This window comes from Enhydra lutris, unplaced genomic scaffold, assembly GCF_002288905.1.
Source record: "Enhydra lutris kenyoni isolate GAN:26980312 unplaced genomic scaffold, ASM228890v2 scaffoldscaffold40, whole genome shotgun sequence".
Taxonomy (NCBI): Eukaryota; Metazoa; Chordata; class Mammalia; order Carnivora; family Mustelidae; genus Enhydra; species Enhydra lutris.
Window position 1 is genome coordinate 3,784,105 of NW_019154124.1, and position 26,044 is coordinate 3,810,148.

General features: G+C 48.0%; 1 protein-coding gene across 7 annotated transcripts in view; it reads left to right on the forward strand.

Annotated features, from left to right (window-relative positions):
- The window catches only part of LOC111155334 (ataxin 7 like 1), a 237,836-nt gene that overhangs the window by 200,896 nt on the left and 10,896 nt on the right, over positions 1-26,044 (forward strand). For all 7 annotated transcript variants that reach the window (XM_022515484.1, XM_022515485.1, XM_022515487.1 and 4 more), the window contains 5 exons: positions 6,545-6,828; positions 10,055-10,137; positions 11,041-11,297; positions 21,424-21,616; positions 25,199-25,320. In XM_022515484.1, coding sequence (XP_022371192.1) covers positions 6,545-6,828; positions 10,055-10,137; positions 11,041-11,297; positions 21,424-21,616; positions 25,199-25,320 — 939 coding nt within the window. The remainder of the gene's footprint in view (positions 1-6,544; positions 6,829-10,054; positions 10,138-11,040; positions 11,298-21,423; positions 21,617-25,198; positions 25,321-26,044) is intronic.

The following is a 26,044-nucleotide window of genomic DNA, read 5'->3' on the forward strand; positions in this document are numbered from 1 at the left end:
TCTCTCTCTGCCTGCCTCTCTGCCTACTTGTGATCTCTGTCTGTCAAATAAATAAATAAATCTTTAAAAAAAAAAAAAGAATAAATCATGATCCCCAAGCATGGGGAGCAGCCGGAGAGCTCTGGGCCCAAAGAGACACGGGCAGCCCTTGGAACAGCGCTGTAAGACACTCCACTTCTGCTCATTTGCAGACGTCACTGGGCAGCGAGAGAACCCACTCGGTGGCACGAGAACCATTTTTCTTAGAGCCAGAGCACCCTCCTTGGTCCAAAATGATAAATTCAGACAGGCCCCCGGGAAAAGGACGTGGCAGTCAAACGGCCCAGACTCAGCAAGGTAGACCTGTCCCCACAGAGCAAGGAAGACGAGGGAGGACTATTCTCAGCTGCGGGATCCCTTCCCAGACCAGAGACAGAGGGAACGTGGTCACTGGGAGCAGATGACTCCCAGGGTGTTCGATACAGCAGGGAAACAAGCTGCCACCCTGGGCTCCCGGAAGGAGTTCATCTCAAGGGAATAAAACAGGATTATGAAAGCAACCGGGGCCGAGCCTGGACTCCTCTCTCCCTTTCATCTTTTTTTTTTTTTTTTAAAGATTTTATTTATTTATTTGACAGACAGAGATCACAAGTAGGCAGAGAGGCAGGCAGAGAGAGAAGAGGAAGCAGGCTCCCTGCTGAGCAGAGAGCCCGACGCGGGGCTCTATCTCAGGACCTCGGGATCATGACCTGAGCCGAAGGCAGAGGCTTCAACCCACTGAGACACCCAGGCGGCCCCCCCCCTCTCCCTTTCAGACACGGCTCCGCGAAAGGCCAACAAGGTGACCTGTGTGCGGAATTGGGAGACTCCAGGGGGCGCCTGCGTGCACCCCTCCAGACCGCAAGGACGGGACCTCAGGGGTCACTGCCAGGCTTGTGGATCACCTAAGCACTCAGAGTAATGAATCTGCTTAGTCATCCGGGTGTTGCCAGCTCCCCACTCCTCCCAGCGCCAACAGCACACGGAGGTGTTTGAATTACCCGGATTCCACGCAGGGGAGATGCCCGCACCATGAAAGTGGGGATCAGCATTTTCTGGCTTCTTACCAGTGGAAAGAAATTAAATCTGTTTTTCAGGGTCCACTGTCCAGGGCTGGGACGCTGTCCTGGCCAGGGGTGATGGGAGAGGAAGGGGGAGCAGGGAGAGAGGGGACGGTGGGAGAAAGCTGGAGGCAGTTGCCACAGAAGGCTTCCAGACAGCCGCACTCCCATGCCCTGAGTGTAGACACCCGCGGGGATCGGCGTGCCCTGGAAGCAGCAGCCGGGGCTCTCCGCACCTTCCTGAGCTCATAGCTGGAAAAAGATGGAGTCTCTGGGATTAGTTTTTCCAAATCAGGTGGCACCATCTTGCCATCATTTCCTCCTTTGTTCATCAGCTTCGGATCTGAGGGCTGTTGTCAACAGTGGTGAAGAAGAGAGACTAAATATTCCACTGGACGGACGGCTGACATTTATCCTGGGGAATGAGGTTGGCAAGGGCAAACGGGAAGGCTTTTCACCTCTCTCTGTCTGTCTCTGATTCTCATTTCCTTTGGGGATGGGTTTGATCCTTCCCACCATCACCAAGATGCCTGCTTCCCTGTCGTTTTTACCTCCCAGCAGAAGTACCGTCACAGCTCAGACCAGAGGCAGGTTACCTTAGCAGGTAAGCCCAAAAGCGGGGCAGAAGGGACACCAAAGATAAAAGTATCCAGGTCAGGGCTGCCTGGCTGGCTCAGTCAGAAGGACATGTAACTCTTGATCTTGGGGTTGTGAGTTCGAGCCCCACATTGGGTATAGAGATTGCTTAAAAAGTAAAATCTTTAAAAAAAAAAAAAAAAGTATCCAGGTCAGGTTCCAGATTTTCCTCCTTCATTCTTTTTAAAGATTTTATTTATTGGAGTGCCTGGGTGGCTCAGTTGTTAAGCATCTGCCTTCGGCTCAGGTTGTGATTCCAGGGTCCTGGGATCAAGTTCCGCATCGGGTTCCCTGCTTTGTGGGAAGCCTGCTTCTCCCTCTCCCTACTACCCTGGTTGTGTTCCCTCTCTCGCTGTGTCTCTCTCTGTCAAATAAATAAAGTAAAATCTCTTAAAAAATTTTTTTAAATTTATTTGTGGGGGCGGCACAAGCAGGGGGAGCGGCAGGCGGAGGGAGAAGCAGACTCCCCACTGAACAAGGAGCCCAATGCGGGACTCAGTCTCAGGACCCCAGGATCATGACTTGAGCCAAAGGCAGACACTTAACCAACTGAGCCCCCCAGGAATCCCTTTCCTCCTTCATTCTATATACAGCCAATCTCCATTCGTTACTGGACACCCTTGGAATTCTCACCCAAAACAACTAGAGTCTCCTATCCTCTTCCCGCTGCCAAGATGGAGTGCCCCCCCCCACCCGAGCTGGTATCAGAGGCACTTACTCAGCATCTGAGTCCCTGCTACTCACCTGGTCTGTGGAACCCACTGAAACACTCCTGATCGGACTTTTTCCCCTAACACCTTCCATTCCAACGCAAGAAAACTCAATCCAGAGAACTTCACATTAGGCTTCTCGTCTAGTATGTGATGGACTCCCAATTCCACATCCTGCCCATGGACGCTGGGATCGCGGTCCAGCTGGAGTTCTGGAAGTGTTGGCAGTACCGGGTAGGAATGAAGCACACTTGTTATGTAACGGAGAAAGTTGCAAATCGGGAGATCGGTCACAGGTATTAGGGGGCCTGGCTCAGGCTCAGTTCCCAACACAGTAGGACAGAAGCGTGACCAAAGAGGAGTCAGCTGGCACTGTGCTCATGGCTGAATTAAGGAGCCTGTTGGAGCTGGACATCGACTTTAGGGGAGAAATGCAGACTGTACTGTGAGCGTCGGAGGACCATTTGGCTCAGTTTTGAAATTTATTCCGGTTCATACAATCACTCTGGATTATTCTCTCCCAACATCGTATCTGTCCACTGAGATCGCGGTACTCAACATGGGCCCCAGCCATTTTTCACAAAGACTGGAGGCCTTCCCTTTTCTCCTACTAGCTCATGGGACAGGAGCTGGCCTTGAAACCCAAGGGTCCTAGTTTCTTGTCCTGAATTTACTGGGCTTCACGACGAAGTACGTCCGAGAAGGCTGCTCAGGCGTGGGAGAATCTTCCCACCTGGAATTCCATCAACATTTGAAGTTGAACTTCCTTCTTTAAAAATAATAAAAATCAACAGATCAGAACCAAGGTGACTAAATCGACAAGAGCTTTTTAAGCAGCTCTTGTAATGAGTATTTTTAAAGTCAAGATATTGATGTATAATTTAAGTTGCATGAATTTGGGGGCTGGGGAGTTGGATTGTATTTTTAATTGTGGCAAAATACACACATAAGAAAATTTACCATCCTGGGCTCCTGGGTGGCTCAGTCAGTTAAGCATCCGACTCTTGATTTTGGCTCCCGGTCACGATCTCAGGGTCGCGAGATTGAGCCCCGCATCAGGCTCTGCACTTGGCGGGAGTCTGCTTGAGATTGTCTCTCTCCCTCTCCCTCTGCTCCTCCACCATACCCTCCACTCCACTATTTGCACACACACACTCTAAAAAAAGGGGGGGAGCTGCCTGGTGGCTCAGTGGGTTGAACATCCATCTCGGGTCATGTTCTCACAGGTTGTGGGATTAAGTCCTGTGTCTGGCTCCTCGCTCAGTGGAGAGTCTGCTTGAGATTCTCTCCCTCTGCCCCTCCCCTTCCTCACTCCTGCATGCTCTCTCTCTCTCTCTCTCTCTAAAGTAAATAGATCTTTTGGGGCGCCTGGGTGGCTCAGTTAGTTGAGGCACTGCCTTTGGCTCAGGTCATGATCCTAGAGTCCCACGTTGGGCTCCCTGCTCTGCGGGGAGCCTGCTTCTCCCTCTCCCTCTGCCTCTCCCCCTGCTTGTGCTCTGTCTCTGTCAAATAAATAAAATCTTTAAATAAATAAATAAATAAAATAGATCTTTAATAAATTAATTGAATTGAATTTTTTTAAAAAAAGAAAGAAAACAAAACTGACCATCCTAACCATTTTTTAAAATATTTTATTTATTTATTTTGAGAGAAAGAATGAGAGAGAGAGCACGAGAGGAGAGAGAACAGTGGGAGAAACACTCTCTGGCGATCAGAGAGCCTCATGTGGGACTCGATCCCAGACTCCAGGATCATGACCTGAGCAGAGGGCAGTTGCTTAACCAACTGAGCCACCCAGGAGACCCCATCCTAGCCATTTTTAATACATAGTGCAGCAGTGTTAAATACATTCACGGTGTCCTACAACCAATCTCCAGAACTCTTTTCATCTTGCAAAACTGCAGCTTCACACACGCAGACCAACAGCTCCCTGTTTTCCCCTACCCCAGCCCTTGCAACCACCTTTCTACTTTCTGTCTCAGAATTTGACCCCTCAAAGCACCTCATGTAAGTGGAATTCTGTAGTATTTGTCTTTTTCTGACTGGCTTATTTCACTTAGTGTAATGTTCTCAATGTTCATCCGTGTATTAGAATTTCCTTCTGGCTAATATTCCGTTGTATGGCAAGCCCACGTTTTGTTTATCCCATCATCCGCCCATGGATAGTATTTGAATTGTGCCACTATGAACAAGTGTGGGAACGGCTCTTCAAGACCCTGATTGGCATTAGTGTCTCTTAAAATTGAGTGAAGGAAGCCTAGAAGAATTCCACATCCCGTGGTTTTTTTATTATTTGTTTTAATTATATATTATTTATTTATTTATTTGACAGGCAAAGATCACAAGTAGGCAGAGAGACAGACAGAGAGAGAGAGAGGGAAGCAGGCTCCCTACTAAGCAGGGAGCCCGATGCGGGCCTCGATCCCAGGACCCTGGGATCATGACTTGAGCCAAAGGCAGAGGCTTTAACCCACTGAGCTTCTCAGGCGCCCCGGTTTTATTATTATTATTATTATTATTATTTTACCATTTGGAAAAACTCAGGAGTGCAACACTAATTTCACCAGGTAGTATCTTTACAGCTTCTCAGTGTGCTGACTTCAAGGGCTGCCTGTGCCGTTCCTCAGCCCTGTGTGAGTGTTCTGAGAATCGCCATTAAATAGAAAGTTGCCGCAGTCCAGCTGTACCTCCGTGACTGAGACACTGGTCAAAGGCGGAATTATCAGGGACTTGGTGTATTACTAAAACCCACTGTTCCAGTTTCCCCTCACACGGGGCTTGAAGTCCCACACCGCCGTTCCCCAGGTCAAGAAAGCACGTGGTCCCAGGACAAAGTCAGGGACGTCCAGCTACAATCCACTTCACCACCAAGTGCCCTTCCCCCTGGCAAAGACCTACGAATAACATCTGTGATCGGGTTTCAGAGTAAGCAAAGCGGCAAGGGCTGAGGGGTTGCTGAAATGAGTTCATGAACAAATTGACCAAAAAAATGATCTGTGAATAAATCATAGAGAAGGAAGAGCTCACCAGCCATGTGGACAGATAAGACTCCTCCCCCCCAAATACCAGCCTCTCTTTCATGCCCTACATTGTCTGCAGGCATGTATAAGCTATATTCTAGACCATTTGGCATTCAGATAGCTAAGTCGGCTCCACTCAGCTCAGAGATGATCGGGGGGCTAAAGTGTTAGCGTTCTGCCCTCCTGCAAGGAGGAAAGGGAATCTAGTTCAGGAACCAAAGGAAAGCGTATTCATCCCATCTCATCTTTTAAGACCCTGAGACAGACTCCTTCACGGCCCCCCAGATACAGGGTTCTCCAGCATTAAATGTGCAGAAATCTAATGCATATCCATTACAGGAGAAATCGTAGGGAAGGGGAGCTGAGGTGACAGATTTTGAAGAGCAAACATGCACCTTTGTGCTCTGTCTTCTTAAAATTCATCCTCTCACCTGCCAGCCTTGAGAATTGCCTATTTACATAACTAGCTTCCTAAAATGGAATATTCAATAACGTTACACGGTGCCTCACTCCGTTGGAGCCCATCCCCAGGATTTGAGTGCTCCCGGAGTCCTCCAGCAGCATGTGGCATGGCGCGCTGGCCTGCCGCCATGCCTCCGTGTGGTGTGAGCCTGTCAGCGCTCCCGAGCCAAGCAGATGTCAAGCCTGATCTCCGAGGTGGGAGGCCAACGAGCAGCAGGGGGAGGGGACGTGATTCAGCAAGTGGCATGGTAGCACGCCGTCTTCAGGGGACAAACAGCGTCTCTCCCTGAGCTTCCCAGCAGGCACCTTGTTCTGCCCAAGGTGCTGTCCCAGAGACCGCCGGCAGAGAGGGACTGAGAAGGGGGGAGCTGCAGGATCTATGGGGACAACCCGGTGCCAGAGGGACTCATTCAGCTCTGAGCCGGCCCTGGCACTGTGCCAGCCTTGAACCCCCTGTCGGTCCTTTCCGAGGCACAGATCTCCCTCCTGTCCAAACGGGAGTCCTGCTGCTCGCTTATGAGAGGAGTATAAATAAGTGATAAGCAAGTGTTCTGATGATGAGAGGCGCGTGTAGCTTCTCAGCAGACCGCATGTATCAAAGAAGGCAATTGTGTGTGTTTGTTCATTTATTTTTCAGCGTTCCGGTTCCTGTAGTCAGTTTAGAGAAAATCCCTAACCTAGTGAAGGCAGATGGTGCCAATGTCAAAATGAACTCTACAACCACTACCGTGGTCACCTCCTGCTCCATGTCATCCTCTGCTGTCTCCACCCCACCTTTAATTAAGCCAGTCTTGATGTCCAAGTCAGTGCCACCTTCCCCAGAGAAGATCTTAAATGGCAAAGGAATTCTGTCTGCCACAATAGACAAGAAGCACCAGAATGGCACCAAAAACAACAACAAGCCTTACAGGAGACTTTCAGGTACGTGTCTGTTTCCTTCGAGCCTGGCTCACGATTAGATCTGGGTCACATTCCATGATCAAGCAGTGCTGTGTTCTTATCATTAAGCAGGTCCGTTTCGTTGTAAGGGGAACACGGGCTTTACCTGCCAGCAGGACCCCCCCCCCCCCAAATTTAAAAATGCGAGGGAAAACGGGTTCTCTTATTTCCGGGCCAGATGAGAGCTCTCGATCTTGACTCAGTGCTCAGCAGGAGGGGTCCTCCCGGCCCAGAAGACAGGATGCCTTATACCAAACACGACAGCCCATTCATTCTCCAGGGTCTTATCAGGCTGATGGGCTGAACCGGCCCCGGGTTCCACAGAAGCTTCTCCGCAGGGAAGTCGGACAGTCACAGGGATGGAAACCTCTCAGTAGGTCAGGGCTGACGCGGGGCAGGACCGTGAGTGCTGTCTGCCCCGCTCCATGCTTGGGTCTTAGTTGGTCGCCTGGTTGATTCCATGGTCTGGGGCTACGACCACCTTTCCTACAAATTCAGGTTGGAATTCCCACTTGGGAACCCTCAGACCAGCACAGCTGGTGCGAGGCTGAGGGGTTTCTCTCGGATCTCCTTCTCGGTTATCTGCGTAGACAGTTGGGATGGCCAGAAAGGTGCACAGGGCTGGTCTTGGAGGCAGTGGTTGCCTTCAGGGGCCCCTATGTGGATGATATTTGCTTTGGATTTGTTGTGGAACTAAATCTGGTGGTTCTGCTTTCTCCAAAAGACCAAGAAAAGCTATAAACTTTATTACTTCTTCACACACCGGGGGCATTTATCAAATGTTGACTGGAAAAAAAGAAAGAAAGAAAATACAGTGAAAGCCACCTGGTGAGAGAGAGAAACTGTGCCCTCCAGTAAGAGCGTAATTCTGAATCAGCCTAAGAACTGTGGGTCATTTTTATTTTTTACTTCGTGTTAATCTATATTTCAGGTGTCCTATTTTAACATCTGTAACTGTTCAAAAAAATCATTTCTTAAAAGTTCTTTGGACCCAAGCATGCAAAAGATGTTTACCCTAAACTTCTCCCTCGGTACTGTTCACCCACTCTCAAGAAAGAAAGGTAGAGCCTGGCGCACTCTTTGAGCATTGTGGCGGGGGCGGGGGGGCTGTGTGGACAGGAGCCCCCAGCTCCTGGCTCTCTCCTGAACGGAAAGTTCAAGTTCACTCTGCAGGGGTGGGTGGCAACATCCCTGGAAAAACCAGTAGGCCCAGCTGGGCGGCGTCCAGAGGCAGAAGCATGACCATGGCTTCCAGCCTGCGGCCCAGCCTGAAGTCGTAGAGGGGTGGTTGGGGTTCTTTTTTGGTGTTTGTTGGTTTTGCATTTTGTTGGTTGTTTTGTCTCATTGGGTCTTTTGCTTGTTTCTGTCTCGCTTTCACATTTGGCAGCAAGCTCCCCTCCCCCCCCCCCCCCCCCCCCCCCCCCCCCCCCCCCCACCCCCGGCCAAACAACCTGCTCGGTTGCAGGCCAGGGTGAGGTGTGGATCTGGGCCTGGGTATGACTCTGACAGGCCCCGGGGAAAGAACTCGGCGGCAGGCAGCCTGGGTCCTGGCTCCTGGGGAGTCCTCAGCAGGCAGAGAGGGCTCGGAGGAAGCGGGCCTCTCCGGGCCTCACAGTTTTCTAGTCTTAAAAAAGGAGCTAACAACAACAACAACAAGTTGCAGGCGGTGTGAGGGAGCGCCTGACTGGCTCCGTCAGAAGAGCCTGAGACGCTTGATCTCCAGTCGTGAGTTCAAGCCCTACGCTGGGTGTAGAGACTACTAAAAATAAAATCTTTAAAAAGGAAGAAGAAAATGATGATGATGATGACGATGACAAAAGCAAAAAAAAAAAAAAAAAAAAAAAGATGGGGAGGCATTTTGATGTCCAGCCAGGAAACCTGTCTCGGATCTTAGAATGGTTTTCATTGCAGCCGTCATCATTGCCACTGTTGCAACCACCCCACAGGCCCCAGACTTTCTTTTAGAAACAGAACACGTTCATTTATTATGCTCAGAGTTCCTCCTCCAATCTCAGACGGCTCCTCAGGTAAAGCCCTGTTTGGTTTGCAGCCATTCACACCTCTTAAGGAGACTTTCCTGCGAACTGATATAAGAGCCCCCCACCCACACACCCACCCACCCTGTGACACTGTTGCCAACCTCCCCAGATGCCCAGAGGAGCTATGTTTTCCCTGTGCCAAAGGACCCAGGTGGTTGCTGGGAGCCTTCCAGAAACAGCATGGCCTATCTGAGACTTGGACCTTTGAAACGGAAAGCATCCATCAGGGCTTGTCTCACGTCCCCTCATTTTCCAGGGGAGGGGAGCGTGTTGGTCATCCAGAAGGGGCAAGGGATCCAAAGTGGGCATAGAGCAGACTTCTTAGAAGGAACGTCACCAAGTGCCATCCACAGCCCAGTAAGAGGGCAGGAACGAGAGGAAGCCTGGCCTCCCTGCAGCCATCCTCCGTCCCCAGTGGGTGGGCTAGCCCAGGCTCATTCCCACGGAGGAACGACAAGAGAGCAGCAGGCCCCGCCCTCTGTGCCCCTTCACCTTCACGTGCACAGACAGCACGTGCCCAGCCTTTCCCCTGCCCCTGCCTGTGACACTGCCAAGCATTGCTGAATCAGGTAAACCGCGTTTCTGGTCAGCCGGGCTGCGTGGAAAGCCCGGTGCTGAGGACTTGGCAAAGCACAAGAGAGGCAGGTCACACTGACATGGCAAGGAACACTCTCCCACTTACTTAGTGAGAACTAGCGGGAAGGTAAGGGGCTGGGGAGAGGGGTGTGTGACGTATTCCTGGAGCTGCCCCAGGAGAAACGGTGGCCCTCCCTGGTCTGCAGTCAGCTGCGCCCGAAGTACCAAGTGCTTGGGGAACCGTTTAAGTGAGATAAAGTGTGTGAGCATCAGGGCTTCCTGCCCTCTGTGCCTGCCCGCCCCTCCCCTCCTTAGTCCTTGCGGCTGGGGCTGTGTCCCGCATCCCGACCTAAGCTGGACTTGGAACTCTGGGGTCAGAGGGGAGTGTATTTCCCCCTGAGCGGTTCTTGAAGCATTTTAGCAGCCGGTTGGGGAAAAAAAGAGAAAGAAAGAAAAGAAAAACAAAAAACCAGATTGCCTGACAATGTCTCACTTGTTGGTGCAAATGTGCATTTTTTTTTAAATGTAGTCTTAATGCCAAATCCTATTTAGTCTCCTTTTTTCTTATATTTTTTGTTTGTTTCTTAAACCAGAGAGAGAATTTGACCCAAATAAACACTGTGGAGTGTTGGATCCCGAGACAAAGAAACCTTGCACAAGATCCCTCACCTGCAAGGTATTTCTCTTTCCATAAAAAATACTTCCTGCTCTCGCTGGGGCCTTTGTCGAAATGTTTGCATGCCACTCTCTGCACACGGCAGGGTGTGGAACCTCGACATGACCCCCAGCTGTTCTTTGTAAGGGAAATGCTTTCTTCTCTTCCATGGTAGCAGAGTGCCTGCCTCGAGCTGGCTGGCTTTTTAAGAAGGAAAAAAAAAAAATAGGCTTCCCCTGTTACTTGTGAGGCCAGACAGTAAATTGTATTTATAGGCACTCACAGGCGGTTCTAAACCCTGCTACGTTTTAATGTATGCAGGAGCGGCGGCGGCGGCGGCGGCGGCGGCCTGAAAGGCAGCCGCGGAGGGGAGGACCAGCAGCCGCGCCCCTGATCGGGCCACACCGGGTGGCCAGGGGGACAGCTGAACCCAAGGCAGCCGCCATCGGGCAGTCCCCAGACCTGTATTTCATACTGAACTGCTAGTGCTTCTTGGGATCGAGGCCGTGGCCCCCTCCGCCCGGTGGCTCCGTGGGTCTGGCCCACGGAGAGCCTCCCACCTGCACCCGGATTAACTCTAGCCTGGCCTCAGAGAGGTTTCCGTGGGCTCTGCGCTGAGGCTCATCGTCCTGCACCAGTTGTTGTTGGGTTTTGGTTTTTGTGGTTTTTTTGGTTGTTGGTTTTTTTTTTTTTTTTTTTTTTTTGGAGGAAGCTTTGGCTTCTTAACGCCAGGAGTGTAGGGCATGGTTGCGTTTGCGTGGTGTCTGCCTCTTCCCAGCCACAGCACGGAAGCTGTTGCCTTGAAGTTGACTTTTCAAGCACCTCTAAATTCCCATGAATTGCTGTATCTGAGATGGAGGGCCTGGGGAAGCAGGTTTATGTGCTGATCAAAGAGGCTGTGCTTTTCATCTCTCTTCTCCTTAGACACATTCTCTAAGCCATCGGAGGGCAGTCCCGGGCCGGAAAAAGCAATTTGACCTCCTTCTGGCGGAACACAAAGCCAAGTCCCGGGAAAAAGAAGTCAAAGATAAAGAGCATCTCCTGACTTCGGCGAGGGAAGTGTTTCCAAACCAACCCGGGCCAGCGCAGGACACTCTGCCAGGACCTTCAGGGAGCTCTGGGCCAGAACCGAAAGTCGCCTCCCCTGCAAAATCCAGGCCACCTAACTCTGTGCTTCCTAGGTAAGTCCCGCTTTGCCGGTAGAAGCCCCAGGTCCTAGGTCAAGTGACTGGCCAGGTCACATGCGGTCTGATCACATGGCAGGGGAAGTTCTCATAGTCCTTCCCTGTGAGGTGGTTGTGGAGTTTAAGCGAGATCATGGGCATGAGGGGCTCAGCCAGTGGCCGCCACGTAGCTTTTGGTGGATTTTACTGCTGTCACCATCTTCATCTTCATCTTCATAGCAGACCTTTAGCAGAAGGAGCAAGACTAATCCGGGAATTAATACGTGGAAGGATGACCGACCAGCCCCTGGGCAACTTTCCGGTTGCCTGAGTTTTTAGATGAGTTGGACACTCCTGGCGCTGAGAGTGGGGCAGTCATCACACCTTAGGAGCCCAGGTGCCACGTAATTTTGTGGATTTTTTTCCCCACAACTCTCCTATGATCAGGGCGAAAGGAAAACTGGCATCACTGAGGCCGTTTGTCCTTACATCTCCCTCCACACCAAGAAAACTGAGCCATCTGTTTGGGGTTTTATTTGGTTGACCTGGACAGAGAGGAAAGAACAGAAAACAGAATTAAAATCCGTCTGGATTAAGAGTGATTTAAAACCCATGCATGTCTGTTTTGATGGGCAGTGGAATCCTGAGCGGCCAACCAGTTTCCAGGTAATAAGAAGGGAGCCCTTCATCCAAAAATATTTATCTAGTGCTGGCTCCATGAGCAAGGGACTAGCATACCTCTTCCTTATTGTGCTTCGCAGATATTGCTGCCTTTTTTTTTTTTTTTTTTTTCCAACAAACTGAAGGTTTGTGGCAACCCTGCGTCGAGCAAGTCCGCCGGCGCCATTTTCCCAACAGGGTTTGCTCATTTCGTGTCTCTGTGTCAATAAAGTATTTTTTAATGAAAGCATGCACATTAGGTATAATGCTACTGCACACTTGATAGACGGCAATATAGTGTAAACATAACTTTTATAGGCACTGGGAAGCCCCAAAAATGTATTTGATTCACTTTATTGCGATACTGTCTTTATGGCAGTGGTCTAGAACCAACCCCAAGCTATCTCCCAAGTACACCTGAACTGTGTCAGTTACTTTCAAGCAACAGTGCAGAGATGAATGCAATTAGATCCCACTTTTTAAGAATTCAGAGTTTAGAAGAAACGAGACTCAGATACTCATAACTTCATGGAAAAGAAACGTTAATAATAAAATAATGAGACGTACAGGTAGTGGTATTATCTGATCGCTTTTAAGGCGTACAGCATGAATCTCAAAGGGTGATTGTGCAGTCAGCAAGCATTAAGAGAACACAGTTACAAAACAAGGGGAAGGGGTTGATTTTTAAAGCAAAAACAAATATTTGATGACAGCTGGCACGGAACTGCCGGGTTCTCACCTTCCTGCCTTCCACTTTGGTGTAAGCCTGATCCAGATGGATAGCCGGAGTCCCTTTGTTGGAACCGCCAAGGGCGGCTTCAGGTTCAGGAGGACACAGTCAGGTGGAAGGGCCACCAGCACACATTTCCCGCGTCAGAAACATTGCCCTGGTGTTGCCACCAACTTACACGTCCTGTCGTTTTGCAGGATCATTTTATAACGACTTTTCATGGTCATGCCAGAATTTGCCAAAGGATATTTATTACCTTTCCTGAGCTTTAGAGTTAAGCAGGCAGTTCTGTTCCAGATTTCCGGGAGGGGCTTCAAGTCTCTGTACAGTGGCTCTCAAACTCTTCTGTGGCTGTAGAGCTTTCTCACTTCCCATAAAACGTTGTGTGTACCCAGTATAAAAACAGAGACCTGCTCCACCTAACGCCAGCTCCACTCTGCTCCCTTCGCACATGCACCCAGAGCCTGCTGTCCCCTTAGCCCATCCAAGGATCACCTTGGAGTCCCCCAGGGCTCCAAGGAACCCAGTTTGAAAACCATCTTTTATTATAGGTGTCCCATAGAAATTAGTGTGAGGAAATAAAGGCCTCGGGGCCCCCAGATTTCCATTTGCCTATCCTCCCGGGCACTGTTTGCCAACCTGGGGGCCTTCGAATAGGGGCTTTATGCTCTGTTTCTTGGCCCCAGCTCCAAGGGGAACATATTATGTACCCCCAAAGAGTCCAAGGCTATGGATGACCAGCCCAACCAAACCCATCAGGACTTTTGCGGAAAGAGGGTTGAGGGTTGAGCTAGGCGCTGACAAGCCAGTCTCCGGCCCCCAGGAGGGAGGGAGGAAAGTTAAGCCATGGAAGCCCGTGCTGACAAAACCTGGGCACATTCCCCTCTGTCTTGTGGATGCTCACATATCTAATCTTAAAGTATAAAAATAGTGGGGGCCTGGGTGGCTCAGTCAGTTGGGTATCCGACTCTTGGTTTCAGCTCAGGTCGTGATCTCAGGGTCCTGAGATAGAGCCCCGCATCATGCTTGGCGCCCGGCACAAAGTCTGCTTGAGTTCTTGGGCCTCTCCCTGTCCCTCTGCCTGTCCCTCTGCTCATGTGCTTGTGCTTTCTTTCTAAAATAAATAAATTTTTTTAAAAATTTTTAAAGTATGAAGTGGCAAAATCCAAGGAATTTTAGACTGGCACAGGAAGTGGAGAGAGAGGCAGAAGGTTCTAGATACCTGAAAAAGGGCAGCGATGGTTCTGGAATGAAAGCAACTCTAGCTCATGCCTCATTAGGATAAGTGTTACTGCTACACTGTAACCCTTGACTTCATGCATGTTCCTCTGTTTTTTCTTTTTCTTTTTTTTAAAGATTTTATTTATTATTTGACATACAGAGATCACAAGTAGGCAGAGAGGCAGGCAGAGAGGAGGAAGCGTGCTCTCTGCTGAGCAGAGTCCGATGCGGGGCTCGATCTCAGTATCCTGGGATCATGACCTGAGCTGAAGACCGAGGTTTTAACCCACTGGGCCACCCAGGTGCCCCGACCCTCTGTTTTTTTCTACATCCATTTCTCAAAGATTTTTATTTATTTATTTGACAGACAGAGATCACAAGTAGGCAGAGAGCCAGGCAGAGAGAGAGGAGGAAGCAGGCTCCCTGCTGAGCAGAGAGGCTGATGCGGGGCTCCATCCCAGGACCCTGGGATCATGACCTGAGCCAAAAGCAGAGGCTTTAACCCACTGAGCCACCCAGGCGCCCCAATCTGAGGGACTTTGAAGTCAGGCAGATAGTATCAAGTCTCATTTCTGTTTCTCATTAGCTTTGCCACCCATTCCCTCATCTGAGAAATGTGGATGAGTTACACCCACCTAAAGCAGAGGGTAAATTGAGTGAGAAAATGTACGTTGCATGCCTGGCACATAGTTGGGACTCAGTTAAGGTCGATTATCTTGTGCTGTCTTCCCCAGAGCACTCAGACAGACTGATGCTCATGGTTCCTCAAAAGAATGGAGGAGGAACTTTAAGTTTCCCTGAGTGGAACTGGAAGCACAGGGATCACTGATTGTCGCGTGGTCTTTAGACCAGACTGGTCAATGGAGAATGGCGGATGTTGCCATGCTGACCTCAGAAGGGTGGGTGGCAGCTTAACTCAAGTGATTTTTTTCAACACATTCTCATGACTGGTTGCCCCATTCCCCATCATTCCTCACCAAGCCTTATTTTTCTGAGACGCAGCTTGGTTCCATCAAACTCCTTCCCTCCAGGTTCTGCCCTGGGGTACAGTGATCAGAGCTGGAAGGTCTTGAAAACATCCCCTACGCCATTATCGCCCGGAGGGTGCCTACATCTTGAGTGAATCAAACCTACAAAGGAACAAATTCCAAGCTTCTTCTCCGTGTGCACAGGCACACTGTCATCATTCATGATTCTGTCTCTGCTCTCAGAGTCCATTCTGCTCTAGACACAAATTTCCATGCTCAGCTTCCCTCTATAGGATTCTCCTCCCCTCATCTCTCTTTTATTCAGCCAGCAATTAGAATTTATTATTGTTTCAACCATTTTTTTCTTATTTTTTTTCCTTAATTAAACTTTTTTTTTTTAATGAAAGTAAAATGGGCACATAGTTCAGAAGTCAAATAGAACTGAAAGACTTAGAACAAAAAACAGTAAGTAGTTCCTGCCATCCTGGGGGGGTTCTCTACCCAGTCTGTGTTAGAGCACGTGTTTCCTAGATCCCGTTGCCTCCCTGTCTATTGGTTTGCTCCTTTATTCTGATGGAGTAGCTCTTCCATCAGCTTCCTGTAAAAGTGCAACGGGGGTCAATTTTTAGAAACTTTACACACCTGAAAATGTTTTTATTCTCCCCTTACACTTAATTGATAATCTCTCCGAATATATAACTGAATTGAAAATCATTTCCTTATAGAATTGTGAAGACATTTTTTTATTGGCTTCTAGCACCAAAAGTTTTTATTGGGGAGTCTGTTGTCCTTCTCTTTGCATATGACCTGTTTTTAATCTCCAAGACCTGGGGCTCTGAAGTTTCACAGGGATCATTCAATATGGGTCTTTTCTCATTCATGGTACTTGGTACTTAGTAGATCCTTGCAGTCTATGAACACCCGTCTCAGGGATAATTTCCTATGTTACACCATGGCTAATTTTCTCCCCACTATAGTCTTTTTTCTCTTTATTGACCTCCTGTTAGTTGGATGTTGGACCTTTTGCTCTGATCTTTCCTTCTTTTGTCTCTTTTCTCCTGTTATTTCTTAATCTCCTGTTATTCTTTCTAAAAAACGTTCTTTTATCTTACCTTCAAAACTGTATATGAAATAACCAATTTATGATTTACTTTTTTAAATCTTTGGGATCTGGTTCTTATATAAAAAGAACTTCTTACAGTTGCTTCTTTAAAAAAAAAAAGATTTATTTATGAGAGAGAGAGAGAGAATGTGCAAGTGAGGAGAGGGGCAGAGGAAGAAGGTCAAGTAGATTCCCCACTGAGCCAGGAACCCCATGTGGGGCTTGGTCTCAAGACCCTGAGATCCTGACCTGAGCCATAATCAAAAGTTCGATGCTTAACCAAGCCACCTGGGCACCCCTATCCTATGACTGCTTCTTATAATATCCTACAAGATACTATCATTTTGCAGTTAATACCATTCTAATATCTGTAAGGTAGGTTTTTTAATTTTTTCCTCTTTGCTTCATTCTCTTCATTTCTTTCATGTGTGTTCATGCGTTTGATATTTGGCTGGTTGGTCTCATTATGGAGATGTTCCAGGAATGTTTTTTTTTTGTTTTTGTTTTTTTTAGATTTTATTTATTTATTTGACAGAGAGAGATCACAAGTAGGCAGAGAGGCAGGTAGAGAGAGAAGGGTGGGGGGGAAGCAGGCTCCCTGCTGAGCAGAGAGCCCCACGTGGGGCTCGATCCCAGGACCCTGGGATCATGACCTGAGCCGAAGGCAGAGGCTTAACCGCTGAGCCACCCAGGCGCCCCTGTTCCAGGAATGTTAAGTGATCCCTAACCATTCACATTTAGAAGAGAAGTGCTAACGGGCCGGTTGGAAGTCTTTGTGTGGGACTGTCAACAAAAAAGTCATCAGGTCACCAATCAGCCTCTCTTTAGAGGATTCCCAAAGGCAAGATCTGGAATCCTTTTCTCCAGAGCCATTCAGTTTCTCAGGGTAAAAGACTCCTCTCTGCTGATGTGCCAGTGATAGGCATTCTGGGGAGTGCCCACTAAGGATATGACTAGAGAAAGCTGATGGTCACCTTGTTTCCAGCCCTCTGCCTCTCTCCTGATCTCTGCTGAGCCTGGCAGCCCCTTATCTAGGGTCTCTCCAGTTCATTTTCTCTGAAGAGTAAATTTCTGTTCTCTTGTTGGAGAGTTGATTGGAAGAGGTGGGACCTGGCAGGGGCAATGGTGAGTCATCTGGCCGTGTAAGGTCCTAGTGTTGACCTTTGGGTCCAGCTACCACATGGGAAGACTTTCAACTTTCCCACTACGTTTAGCCTTCACCTCACCTGGACCTTTGCAGCTTGAGGTAGCTCCAGGTGCCCTGCTTCTCAGAGGTTTTGTGGTAGGTCAGCTCCTTGCCCTCCATTTAACACTTCTGCAGACACATTCTGTATTCTGAAAATATGTTCAAGTCTCACGTTCACACTGTATCAGTTGGGATGCTACAGGTGCAAGTGGCAGAAAACCTAGTCTTCCTAAATGTTTAAATAATTAAAAATTTTCTTATCACACGGGACAAGAAGTCCAGAGGTGAAAGGGCACCAGTCCCCAAAGATGAGGAATCAGCTCTCGTTCCCTGCCTTTCTTTTACTCCATCCTCTTCTGTCTTCCAGTTTCATCTTCAAAATTTGTAGCAAGATGGCAATTGCACTTCCAGGGACATCCAGAAGAAGGTGAAGACCACTTTTTCCTTGTGTCTCATTATAAAAGTGAGAAAAGTCTTTGCAACCACCCCCCCAGAAAAAAATGTTTATGGGGGCGCCTGGGTGGCTCAGTGGGTTAGAGCCTCTGCCTTCTGCTCAGGTCATGATCCCAGGGTCCTGGGATCGAGCCCCACATCGGGCTCTCTGCTCTACGGGGAGCCTGCTTTCTCCTCTCTCTCTCTGCCTACTTAGGATCTCTGTCAAATAAATAAATAAAATTAAAAAAAAAATGTTTATGTATTTCTCATGCCCTTTTCCAAACCAATCATTAGCCAGATGAATGAGATTTCCATTATTGGTTTAGGGGTTAAATGGAGGCTGGGGAGTAACTACCATAAGGATCGCTGTATTTCTGCTGATCTCTTTGTTCTTCGGAGCCATGCCTTTTTGATCCCTTTACTGTGATTTTAGTAGTGTTTTGGGAGGATGAGGAGATAAGCGTGTTCAATCCATGTGGCCCATATAACAGGAAGTTCCTCAACTACTTCCTTACACGTATCTGTACTAGTAGCTCGCTTTCTGTTTTTTTTCTGTTGTTGTTGTTGTTGTTGTTGTTTACTTTTTGTTATGAAATTTTACCCACGTACAGAAAAATAGAAAGAATAATAAAATGAACACCTGCATACCTAGTTTTAACAGCTGTAATATTAACATCTTGCTGTTGTATTTACTTTATCTACATTTTCTGGTGACACATTTTGACGTAAATTGCAGATAACATGGCATTTCACCTCTAAAGATTTCCAAATGCATCTTTAAAAAGTAAAGATATTTTCCTATATAACGAAAATGCTATTAATCACACTTAACAAAACCCAGCTCACTTTTATCTCCTGCAGGACAAGGAGGCCCTATCACCATGGAGAAGGCCTCAAAAAGGGCCTGCTAGAAATTTTGGAAAAAATGTCAATGTCCATCAATAGACTAGTTAAGTAAATTATGATATATCCTTACTACGGAATATTGGGGAATATTAAAAATGAAGATATGGGGCGCCTGGGTGACTCAGTGGGTTAAAGCCTCTGCCTTCGGCCCAGGTCATGATCTCAGGGTCCTGGGATCGAGGCCCGCATCGGGCTCTCTGCTCAGCGGGGAGCCTGCTTCCCCTCCTCTCTGCCTGCCTCTCTGCATACTTATGATCTCTGTCAAATAAATAAAAATCTTTTTTAAAAAATGATGATATAGTTCTACACATTGAAAGATCTCTACAACATCACTAGGCTGGGGGGGAAAGCACATCTCAAAATAGTATGTACGGTGCGATCCAGTTCTTGCTTAAAAACGCGTGTGCTGTGTATGCACAGTAGAGAAATCTGGAAGGATATAAATCAAAATGGTAATAACATTTGATCTTGAGTGGCAGGATTATGGGTGCCATTTTCTCTCTTTGCATGTTTCAGCATTATCAAAATTGTTTCAGTGTTTGGGTCTCCAGCTGTAAATAGGCAATAATGTTGTTGCCCCTTCTGATACAGGAGAGTAGGCATCTAGGAGTGCACTTGAGGTGATGTATTCTCTGGACGATACACGTGGAACATGCAGAATGAATGGCATCCTTGCTTGCTTAAATACAGGAAGATGACAGTCAATAAATTTATCATACCAACAGAGTTCTTACAGTGAGACTGCAAACTACCTGTGGCCTTGTTTTTGTTTTCTTATGGATTTTGTGTGTGTGTGTGTGTGACAAAATATACGTAAGGTGTATTTACCATTTTAGCCATTTCTAAGTGTATATGTTCGTGGCTTAAGGACATGCACATCGTGGCGTGACCGTCACCACCATCCATCTCCAGAACCTCTGTCATCTTGTAGAGATACTCTGCACCCATCCCCAATAGCTGGTAACTACTGTTCTACTTCCTGTCTTTGTGAACGTGACTACTGGGGGTATCTCACATAAGTGGAGTCATACAATCTTCGTCCTTCGTGATTGGCTTATTTCACTCAGCGTCAGGTCCTCAAGGTTCATCCGTGTTGTTGTGTGTCCAGATTTCCTTCCTTTTTAGGACTTAACTGATAGTCCATTGTATGGCTATACCATAAATATGTTTTATCCATTCATCTATTTATTGATGGATGTTCAGATTGTTTCCACCTTTGTGGCTTTGCTTTTAAAGGACTGTTTTGGGGATCGATTTGAACTTAGCTGTTTGACCCCTGGACAGCACTGAGAGTGAAAATGAGGGAGAAGGGAGAGCAGAATGCAGAAAGCCCATTTTTTTTAAAGATCTGGATTTTGGGGTGCCTGGGTGGCTCAGTTGGTTAAGCGTCTGACTTTGGCTCAGATCCCGATCCCGGGTTCCTGGGATCGAGTCCTGCATCAGGCTCCCTGCTCAGTGGGGATCCTGCTTCTCCCTCTTCCTTTGCCTGCTGCTCCACTGCTTCTGCGCCCTCTCTCTCTCTTGCTCTGTTAAATGAATAAAATATTTTTTTAAATAAAGGATCTGGATTTTTTTTTCTTCCCAAACTTCTTTTTCTCCCTGTATTTCTCCCCAGTCACCTTCTGAAAGTGGAGAAGCAGGAAAAACAACTGATAGCTAACTCTGACTATTCCTCCTTTAGGTCTTTCACTGATAGCGATGTGTTTGGTTTGTTTTTGCTTTCTCCTTGTTTTGGTTTTTTGCTGCTCATGAAACCCGCGGTACTTCCTCCTATGACATTGCTTTTCAAGCTTAGTTGTCATCCGGATGAGATCTGCTGGATTGTTCATACACAGGGAACACATTCATTCCTTCAGTGAGAAACACAGTTCTGCAGCACCTACTGTAGGCCAGCCATGGCAGCCTGTGGTTCTAGTGGTTTGTCAAAAGTTAAATGGAAACATTCATCCTCAGAAGATATGATTAAACAACATGTGGCATGATACTAAGAAACTCAGCTTGAGCTCTTAGATGGCTCATTTGGTTAAGCATCTGCCTTTGGCTCAGGTCATGATTCCAGAGTCCTGGGATTGAGCCCTGTGTTGTGCTCCCTGCTCAGCAGGGAGTCTGCTTCTCTCTCTGCCCCTCCCCCCAACTAGTGCTTTTCTCTCTCTCTCTCTCTCTCTCTCTCTCTCTCTCGAATAAATAAATAAAATCTTTAAAAAGGAAAAGAAAAGAAAAAGAAACACATCTGGGGACACCTGGCTGGCTCTGTTGGTGGGTCCGTGGTGGAGCATGCATTTCTTGTTCTCAGGGTCATGAGTTCAAGCCCCACATTGGGTGTAGAGCTTACTTTAAAAAAGAAAAAAAAAATGGGGGGAAAAAAAAGAAACAGATCTAACTGTGGGGTAAGAGACTTCTGCCCCATCAATGGGACAAAGACTTTTTCCATGCCAGTGTGTTAATTTCACAAAGCTGGAGTTTAGTAGCTAAAACCAAGTGTGGGGCCATCTTCCCTCGTGACTGATATTTCGGTAATTGGTTTGAAGTTGTTTACTTGGTTGATCTTCCTGTCAGGTTCCACTTTCAGGAAGAAGCAGCTACATGACGAGTACAAATTAATTACATGCAAACGGATGAGTTATAACAATTCGTTAGAGGACTGGTTTTAAGTTAATTCTCTCTTACTGTATTTTATGTTCCACTTACATCGTTGGAGTTTTCCCTGGTGCCTGGACTTAAGCAGGGCAGAGCCTAAGCGCCCCTGGATCATTGTAGAAAGCCTATTGATCCCTACCTGCTCTCAGCCTGAAGTTTTCCCTCGTGTAAATTTACCATTGGCCCGCCTTCCTAGATGTATCGAGAGAGCGGATCAGTCTGCCTTCGGAGCTCCCTTCAACCCCGTGGGTCTTCCTCCCTCCGCCAAGTTCATTCTGTCCATTCTCTCTTGCCCTCAGACCGTCTTCTGCAAATAGCATCAGCAGCAGCACATCTTCAAACCACAGCGGCTACGGCCCGGAGCCCCCGCTGCCCCCCGCCGGAGGGGACCTCACCAGCCGGCTGTCGAGTGATGAAGGGGAGATGGATGGAGCTGACGAACCCGAGAAGTTAGACTGTCATTTCTCTACCCACCACCCCAGACCTCTTGCGGTAGGCCACCGTGTTTCCACCCATGTGTTTTCCGCCCCCTCCCCCGGTGCCCTGCAGGCGTTGAGGTCGCCCTGCCGGCCAGCGCCCATTCCTGAGGAGAGGCTGCCAGAACAGTGGTTGATGGAAAGGTTTACCCTGAGGTTGAACGACTGCCTTCAGTTTACCCTTGAACGTCCCAGAAGGAAAGGGCAGGGCTCCCACCTGGTTATAATCCTTTAAGCGTCTGAGTAGCCGTGGTCCACCTTGCAGCGAGAAGGCCTGAGAAATGGTGTTGATGTAAGTGCGCTGGGCAGCTGACCTTGCGGCTGTACCCGGCTCAGAATGGAGCCTCTGGTTTCCAGAGTCCCATCTAGCTCACCTGCTTTGGAAACCGTCTGTCTTAGCAGTATGCCAGGTGCCAGCCCTAGCTGCTTTTCTCCCCTGTTGGTTCTGAATTTTATCGTTATTAGTAAATGTGACCATATGGCACCAGAACTGAGAGAAAGAGTGTGTGTGTGTGTGTGTGTGTGTGTGTGTGTGCAAAGAGAGGAGGAAACATTGCACATCAGCATGATCACTGGTTAAAAAGTCCAATTCCTTGAAAGAGTCTTTCTTTCGACAGTTCAAAAGGTCATTGAAATCGAGGTGGGAAGTGTCAGGAGGCATGAGCTAAAGGCTTTTTTACATTTGCCCTACAAGCACTTAAGAAGGGACTTCCTGGCTACCATCACGTAGCCAAATTCAGGGGGGCCTGGAATGTGGGACCCCATGGCCTGTTTGGTCTGGTCCCAGCTGGAGCCCTGCAAGGTTTCCTTTGACTATCCCTAGATGTCATGGGCTCTGTAGGGACAATCAGTCCTGTACTGGGGCACCTGGCTGGCTCAGTGAGTGGAGCATGTGACTCTTGATCTCGGGGTTGGGAGTTCGAGCCCCACACTGGGTTTAGAGATTACTAAAATAAATAAAATCTTAAAAAAAAAAAAAAAGTCCTGCAACAAGATAGAGTGAGTGCCTCCTCCCTTCTGTCTGTATGATGGATACAGGCCAAATTCACTTCCCATTTCTGGGGTTGGTGGTGACCTGTGGTTCACCAACACCCTGAGACTTTGCTGCTTAGACAATGTAGAAATAGGGACGGGGAGGAATGCCTCTGATTGCCAGGAACAGAATGTCGAAGTCATGTATAGTGTATACCATAGTCATTGGTTCATCTTATGGAACAAGAGGTCCAGAGGTAGGTGGTTGCCTCCTTGGTTCAGCACCTCCGTAATATGGTGCTACTCAGCGAGAATCTCTCAAGCCTCTTTGCCTGTCATCCACGGTCCCCTGTGCCTGCGACAGCTCCCATGTCACACCCTCCAGAAGGGGACAAACAGAAAGGGAGTCTTCTTCTAAGGTGCTATCTTATATCATTTCTTAAGGAAGGAAAGTTTCCAGTGAGCTCCCCCAGCAGGCATCTGCTTCCGTCCAGCAGAAAAGGGTGACGAGCCCACCCCTGTACCAACTGGGGGCTCAGGACGAGGGGATTGCAGTGACACAGGACGAAAGTAGACATGGTTCATCTCAAGGTTCTGGGAAGGGACCCCCATACACACCCCCACCCCATTCCCTACTCCCTGTTCCGTGTCAGATACCGGAACAAAAGGGTGGCTCCATTAGGCAGGAAAAGGTGAGAGGAGAAGTATGGGTGGGCTGGCAGCAGAGCCAGCCACGGTGGCTGGGGCAGTGAGGACCCGCAGCGCCATCTAAGGCACAATGGGTGGCAGAGAACAGGAGCCTCTTGGATGTTAACCTTGCGTCAGTATCGAATTAGAGACATGGGTAGCAAAGACAATAGGGAGCCTTCAGCTTCTGAGTTTGAAAGGAAGCCTGGGCTCTACCAGAAGGCCAGACTCCAGAGCCTGGGATGTTTGTCCAAGTGACAGGCTGCCAGGCTCCAGTGGCTTAGCTCAACTCTGGGCATGGCGGATTTGTGTGCCCTTCATGTTTTGCTGATTTAAATGTAAAGCCCATGGATTGTTTCCTTGCTTTGTCCTTTTCCTCATGGTCAATTGTTACATTAAATCACTTTTTGTCATGAACGGTCACTCAGGGTGTCTTTAGCAACTGGGACGAAGGAAGAAAAGATGTCTAGACCTGGAACAGCTCCCACATGCTGCTGGGGACCAGCTTCCACATTGGAGAATCCCTTTTGTTTATTTTCTTGCTCCGTCCGTAAGCACTTGATAGGAAAGTGCAGGAAAGAGTTTTTCATCAGGATTACCAGATTTGACGGGTGACAGAATTTTCATGCAAAGCCCCCAAAACATAAGCAGAAACAAAACAAAAGCAAGGTCTTGCATTTCCTCCTAAGAACCGTTCCAAAGGCTGGTTCCAGGAAGGGTTTGTGGAATGAGTGCCAAAGCCTCTGTGTCTGGGATGGAGGCCAGGGAGCTGCCGGGAGGTCTGGGGAAAGGGGGAGAAGCTGTATTTGAGTTAGAGAGTCTTCTGCAGACTCGCCTGAGCTGTAGACCATCCAAATGTCACCTTCTCAGAGGCTGCTTCTTGAATTTCTGTCTGCAGGTCTTCTGGTTGCCCTAACATTGTAATCCAGTGACATTCGTTAAACATCTTACTGCACATACTTCAGCCACATGTTTTAAATGTGACAATTTGCTTTAAAAAACATTTTGTCGGACCTTGTCTCTGCAATCCATTCTTTATCCCAGATCTCTTCCCTACCATCCTCACACTAAGGAGGAAGAAGAGAACGAGGCTTCCAGCCTTTATACACTTAAAATCAAGCAAAGCACATAGATATTATTTACATAGAACATAAAACAGCCAATTCCAAGGTGACATGTAATAAAGCATGCGATTGGTATGCGGTGGGAGCTAGAGGCATGAGGCTGGTCACATAAGGGCCACTGGAAATGAGAGTCTTGATTAGGCCGCTGGGGGAGGGGAGAATTGGGACTTCAAGAGAAGAGGGAAGAAGACAGGGAACAGAGGGAACAGCATGAACGGGCCAAGGGAACAGCATGAACAGAAGCGTGGTGACGGTGATGTGTCACAGGGCAGCCTAAAGTGCAGAGGTGGACATGAGGTCGGGACTGGGGAAGGAAGGAGTTTATAGCCTCCCTGGAAGTGAAATGGCTCTGTTGGCAACAGATGGGAAAGCTCTGACCAGTTGGCAGACTGTCAGGACAAACAGTGTCCATTACTACAGGGAGGAGCAAGGAACCACCGAGTCCCTGGAGAAGACAGATGATATACCATAAGCAGGCAGTGCTGAAAAACCCTCCCCACTGCTGGTTTGGTTTGGTTTGTGTGTTTGTTTTTAACCTATAATACTGGCTCAATCCCGGGTGTAGAGAAGGTAGCCCTCAGGGCCACAGAAGATTGAATGTCACTACTGTCGAGTCCTAACGCGAGGTTCTGCAGAAAATCTAGAGCACAGCCGAGAGCACCACAGAAATATTTTTGGCTTCAATACTATTTGCTTCTTTATTTTGAGTAAAATTGTACCCCTGTGTGTTTTTGTGCAAATGTTATTTTTCTCTGCATGGTTTATATTAGCTTATTAACCTGTAATCAAAATTAAAATGTTTTTTCCCCTCACAGTTTTGCTCATTCGGGAGTCGCCTCATGGGACGAGGGTACTATGTGTTTGATAGAAGATGGGATCGTTTTCGATTCGCACTAAACTCCATGGTAGAAAAACACTTGAATTCACAGATGTGGAAGTAAGTGAGCCGTTTTTGTGCAATATACGCTCAGAGCTACCCCGAGACTGTCTGAACCCTAGCTTTCTGGATGAATGTGGTAGTTGGCTTTTCATGGAACAAAATGATTCTGAAATCGGGATCCCTGCTTAATTCATAAGTACCAGGTCTTCTTAATGGCTTCCCGACAGTTTCTCAGAGACGCGTACGACATGTGGTATGCCTTGTCCTCTTTGGAGATCATTTTTGCATTGGTAATCTTCTAAACTAAGTGAAAAAGGCATTAGATAAGATCTCGTCTACTTAAGACTGTTAAAGGGCCTTTTTGCTATGACTAAGAACATCTAAGGATACTAAGAATATGCCTCTGTCTGTAATGTTAATGCTACAATGTCGATACTAAAATTTTCACAATGGTTATGGACCAATTTCTAATTGTTTAATGTCCTGTGAGAAAAATACATATGGCGGCCAACAGGGCGGGTCCTGAGTGATGTTGGAAGTTGGTTAAGCTTGTCTTTGGCCCTTCCCGCCTAGCTAGAGCTCTCTCCTCACCTCTCCCTGTACTTCTCTGCCCCCCTGCCCCAGCTTACGTTCCATTTCTCTGAGCCCCCTTTCTTCTCCAGCACCTCCCGATGTATTTACATCTTAACAGGAGACTCATAAAAAAGGGGAGGAAACTTCCTGCCTTAGCCAAATGCCCTTGTGAAAGAATGACAAGCTAAACGGGCTGAGAATGCACGGC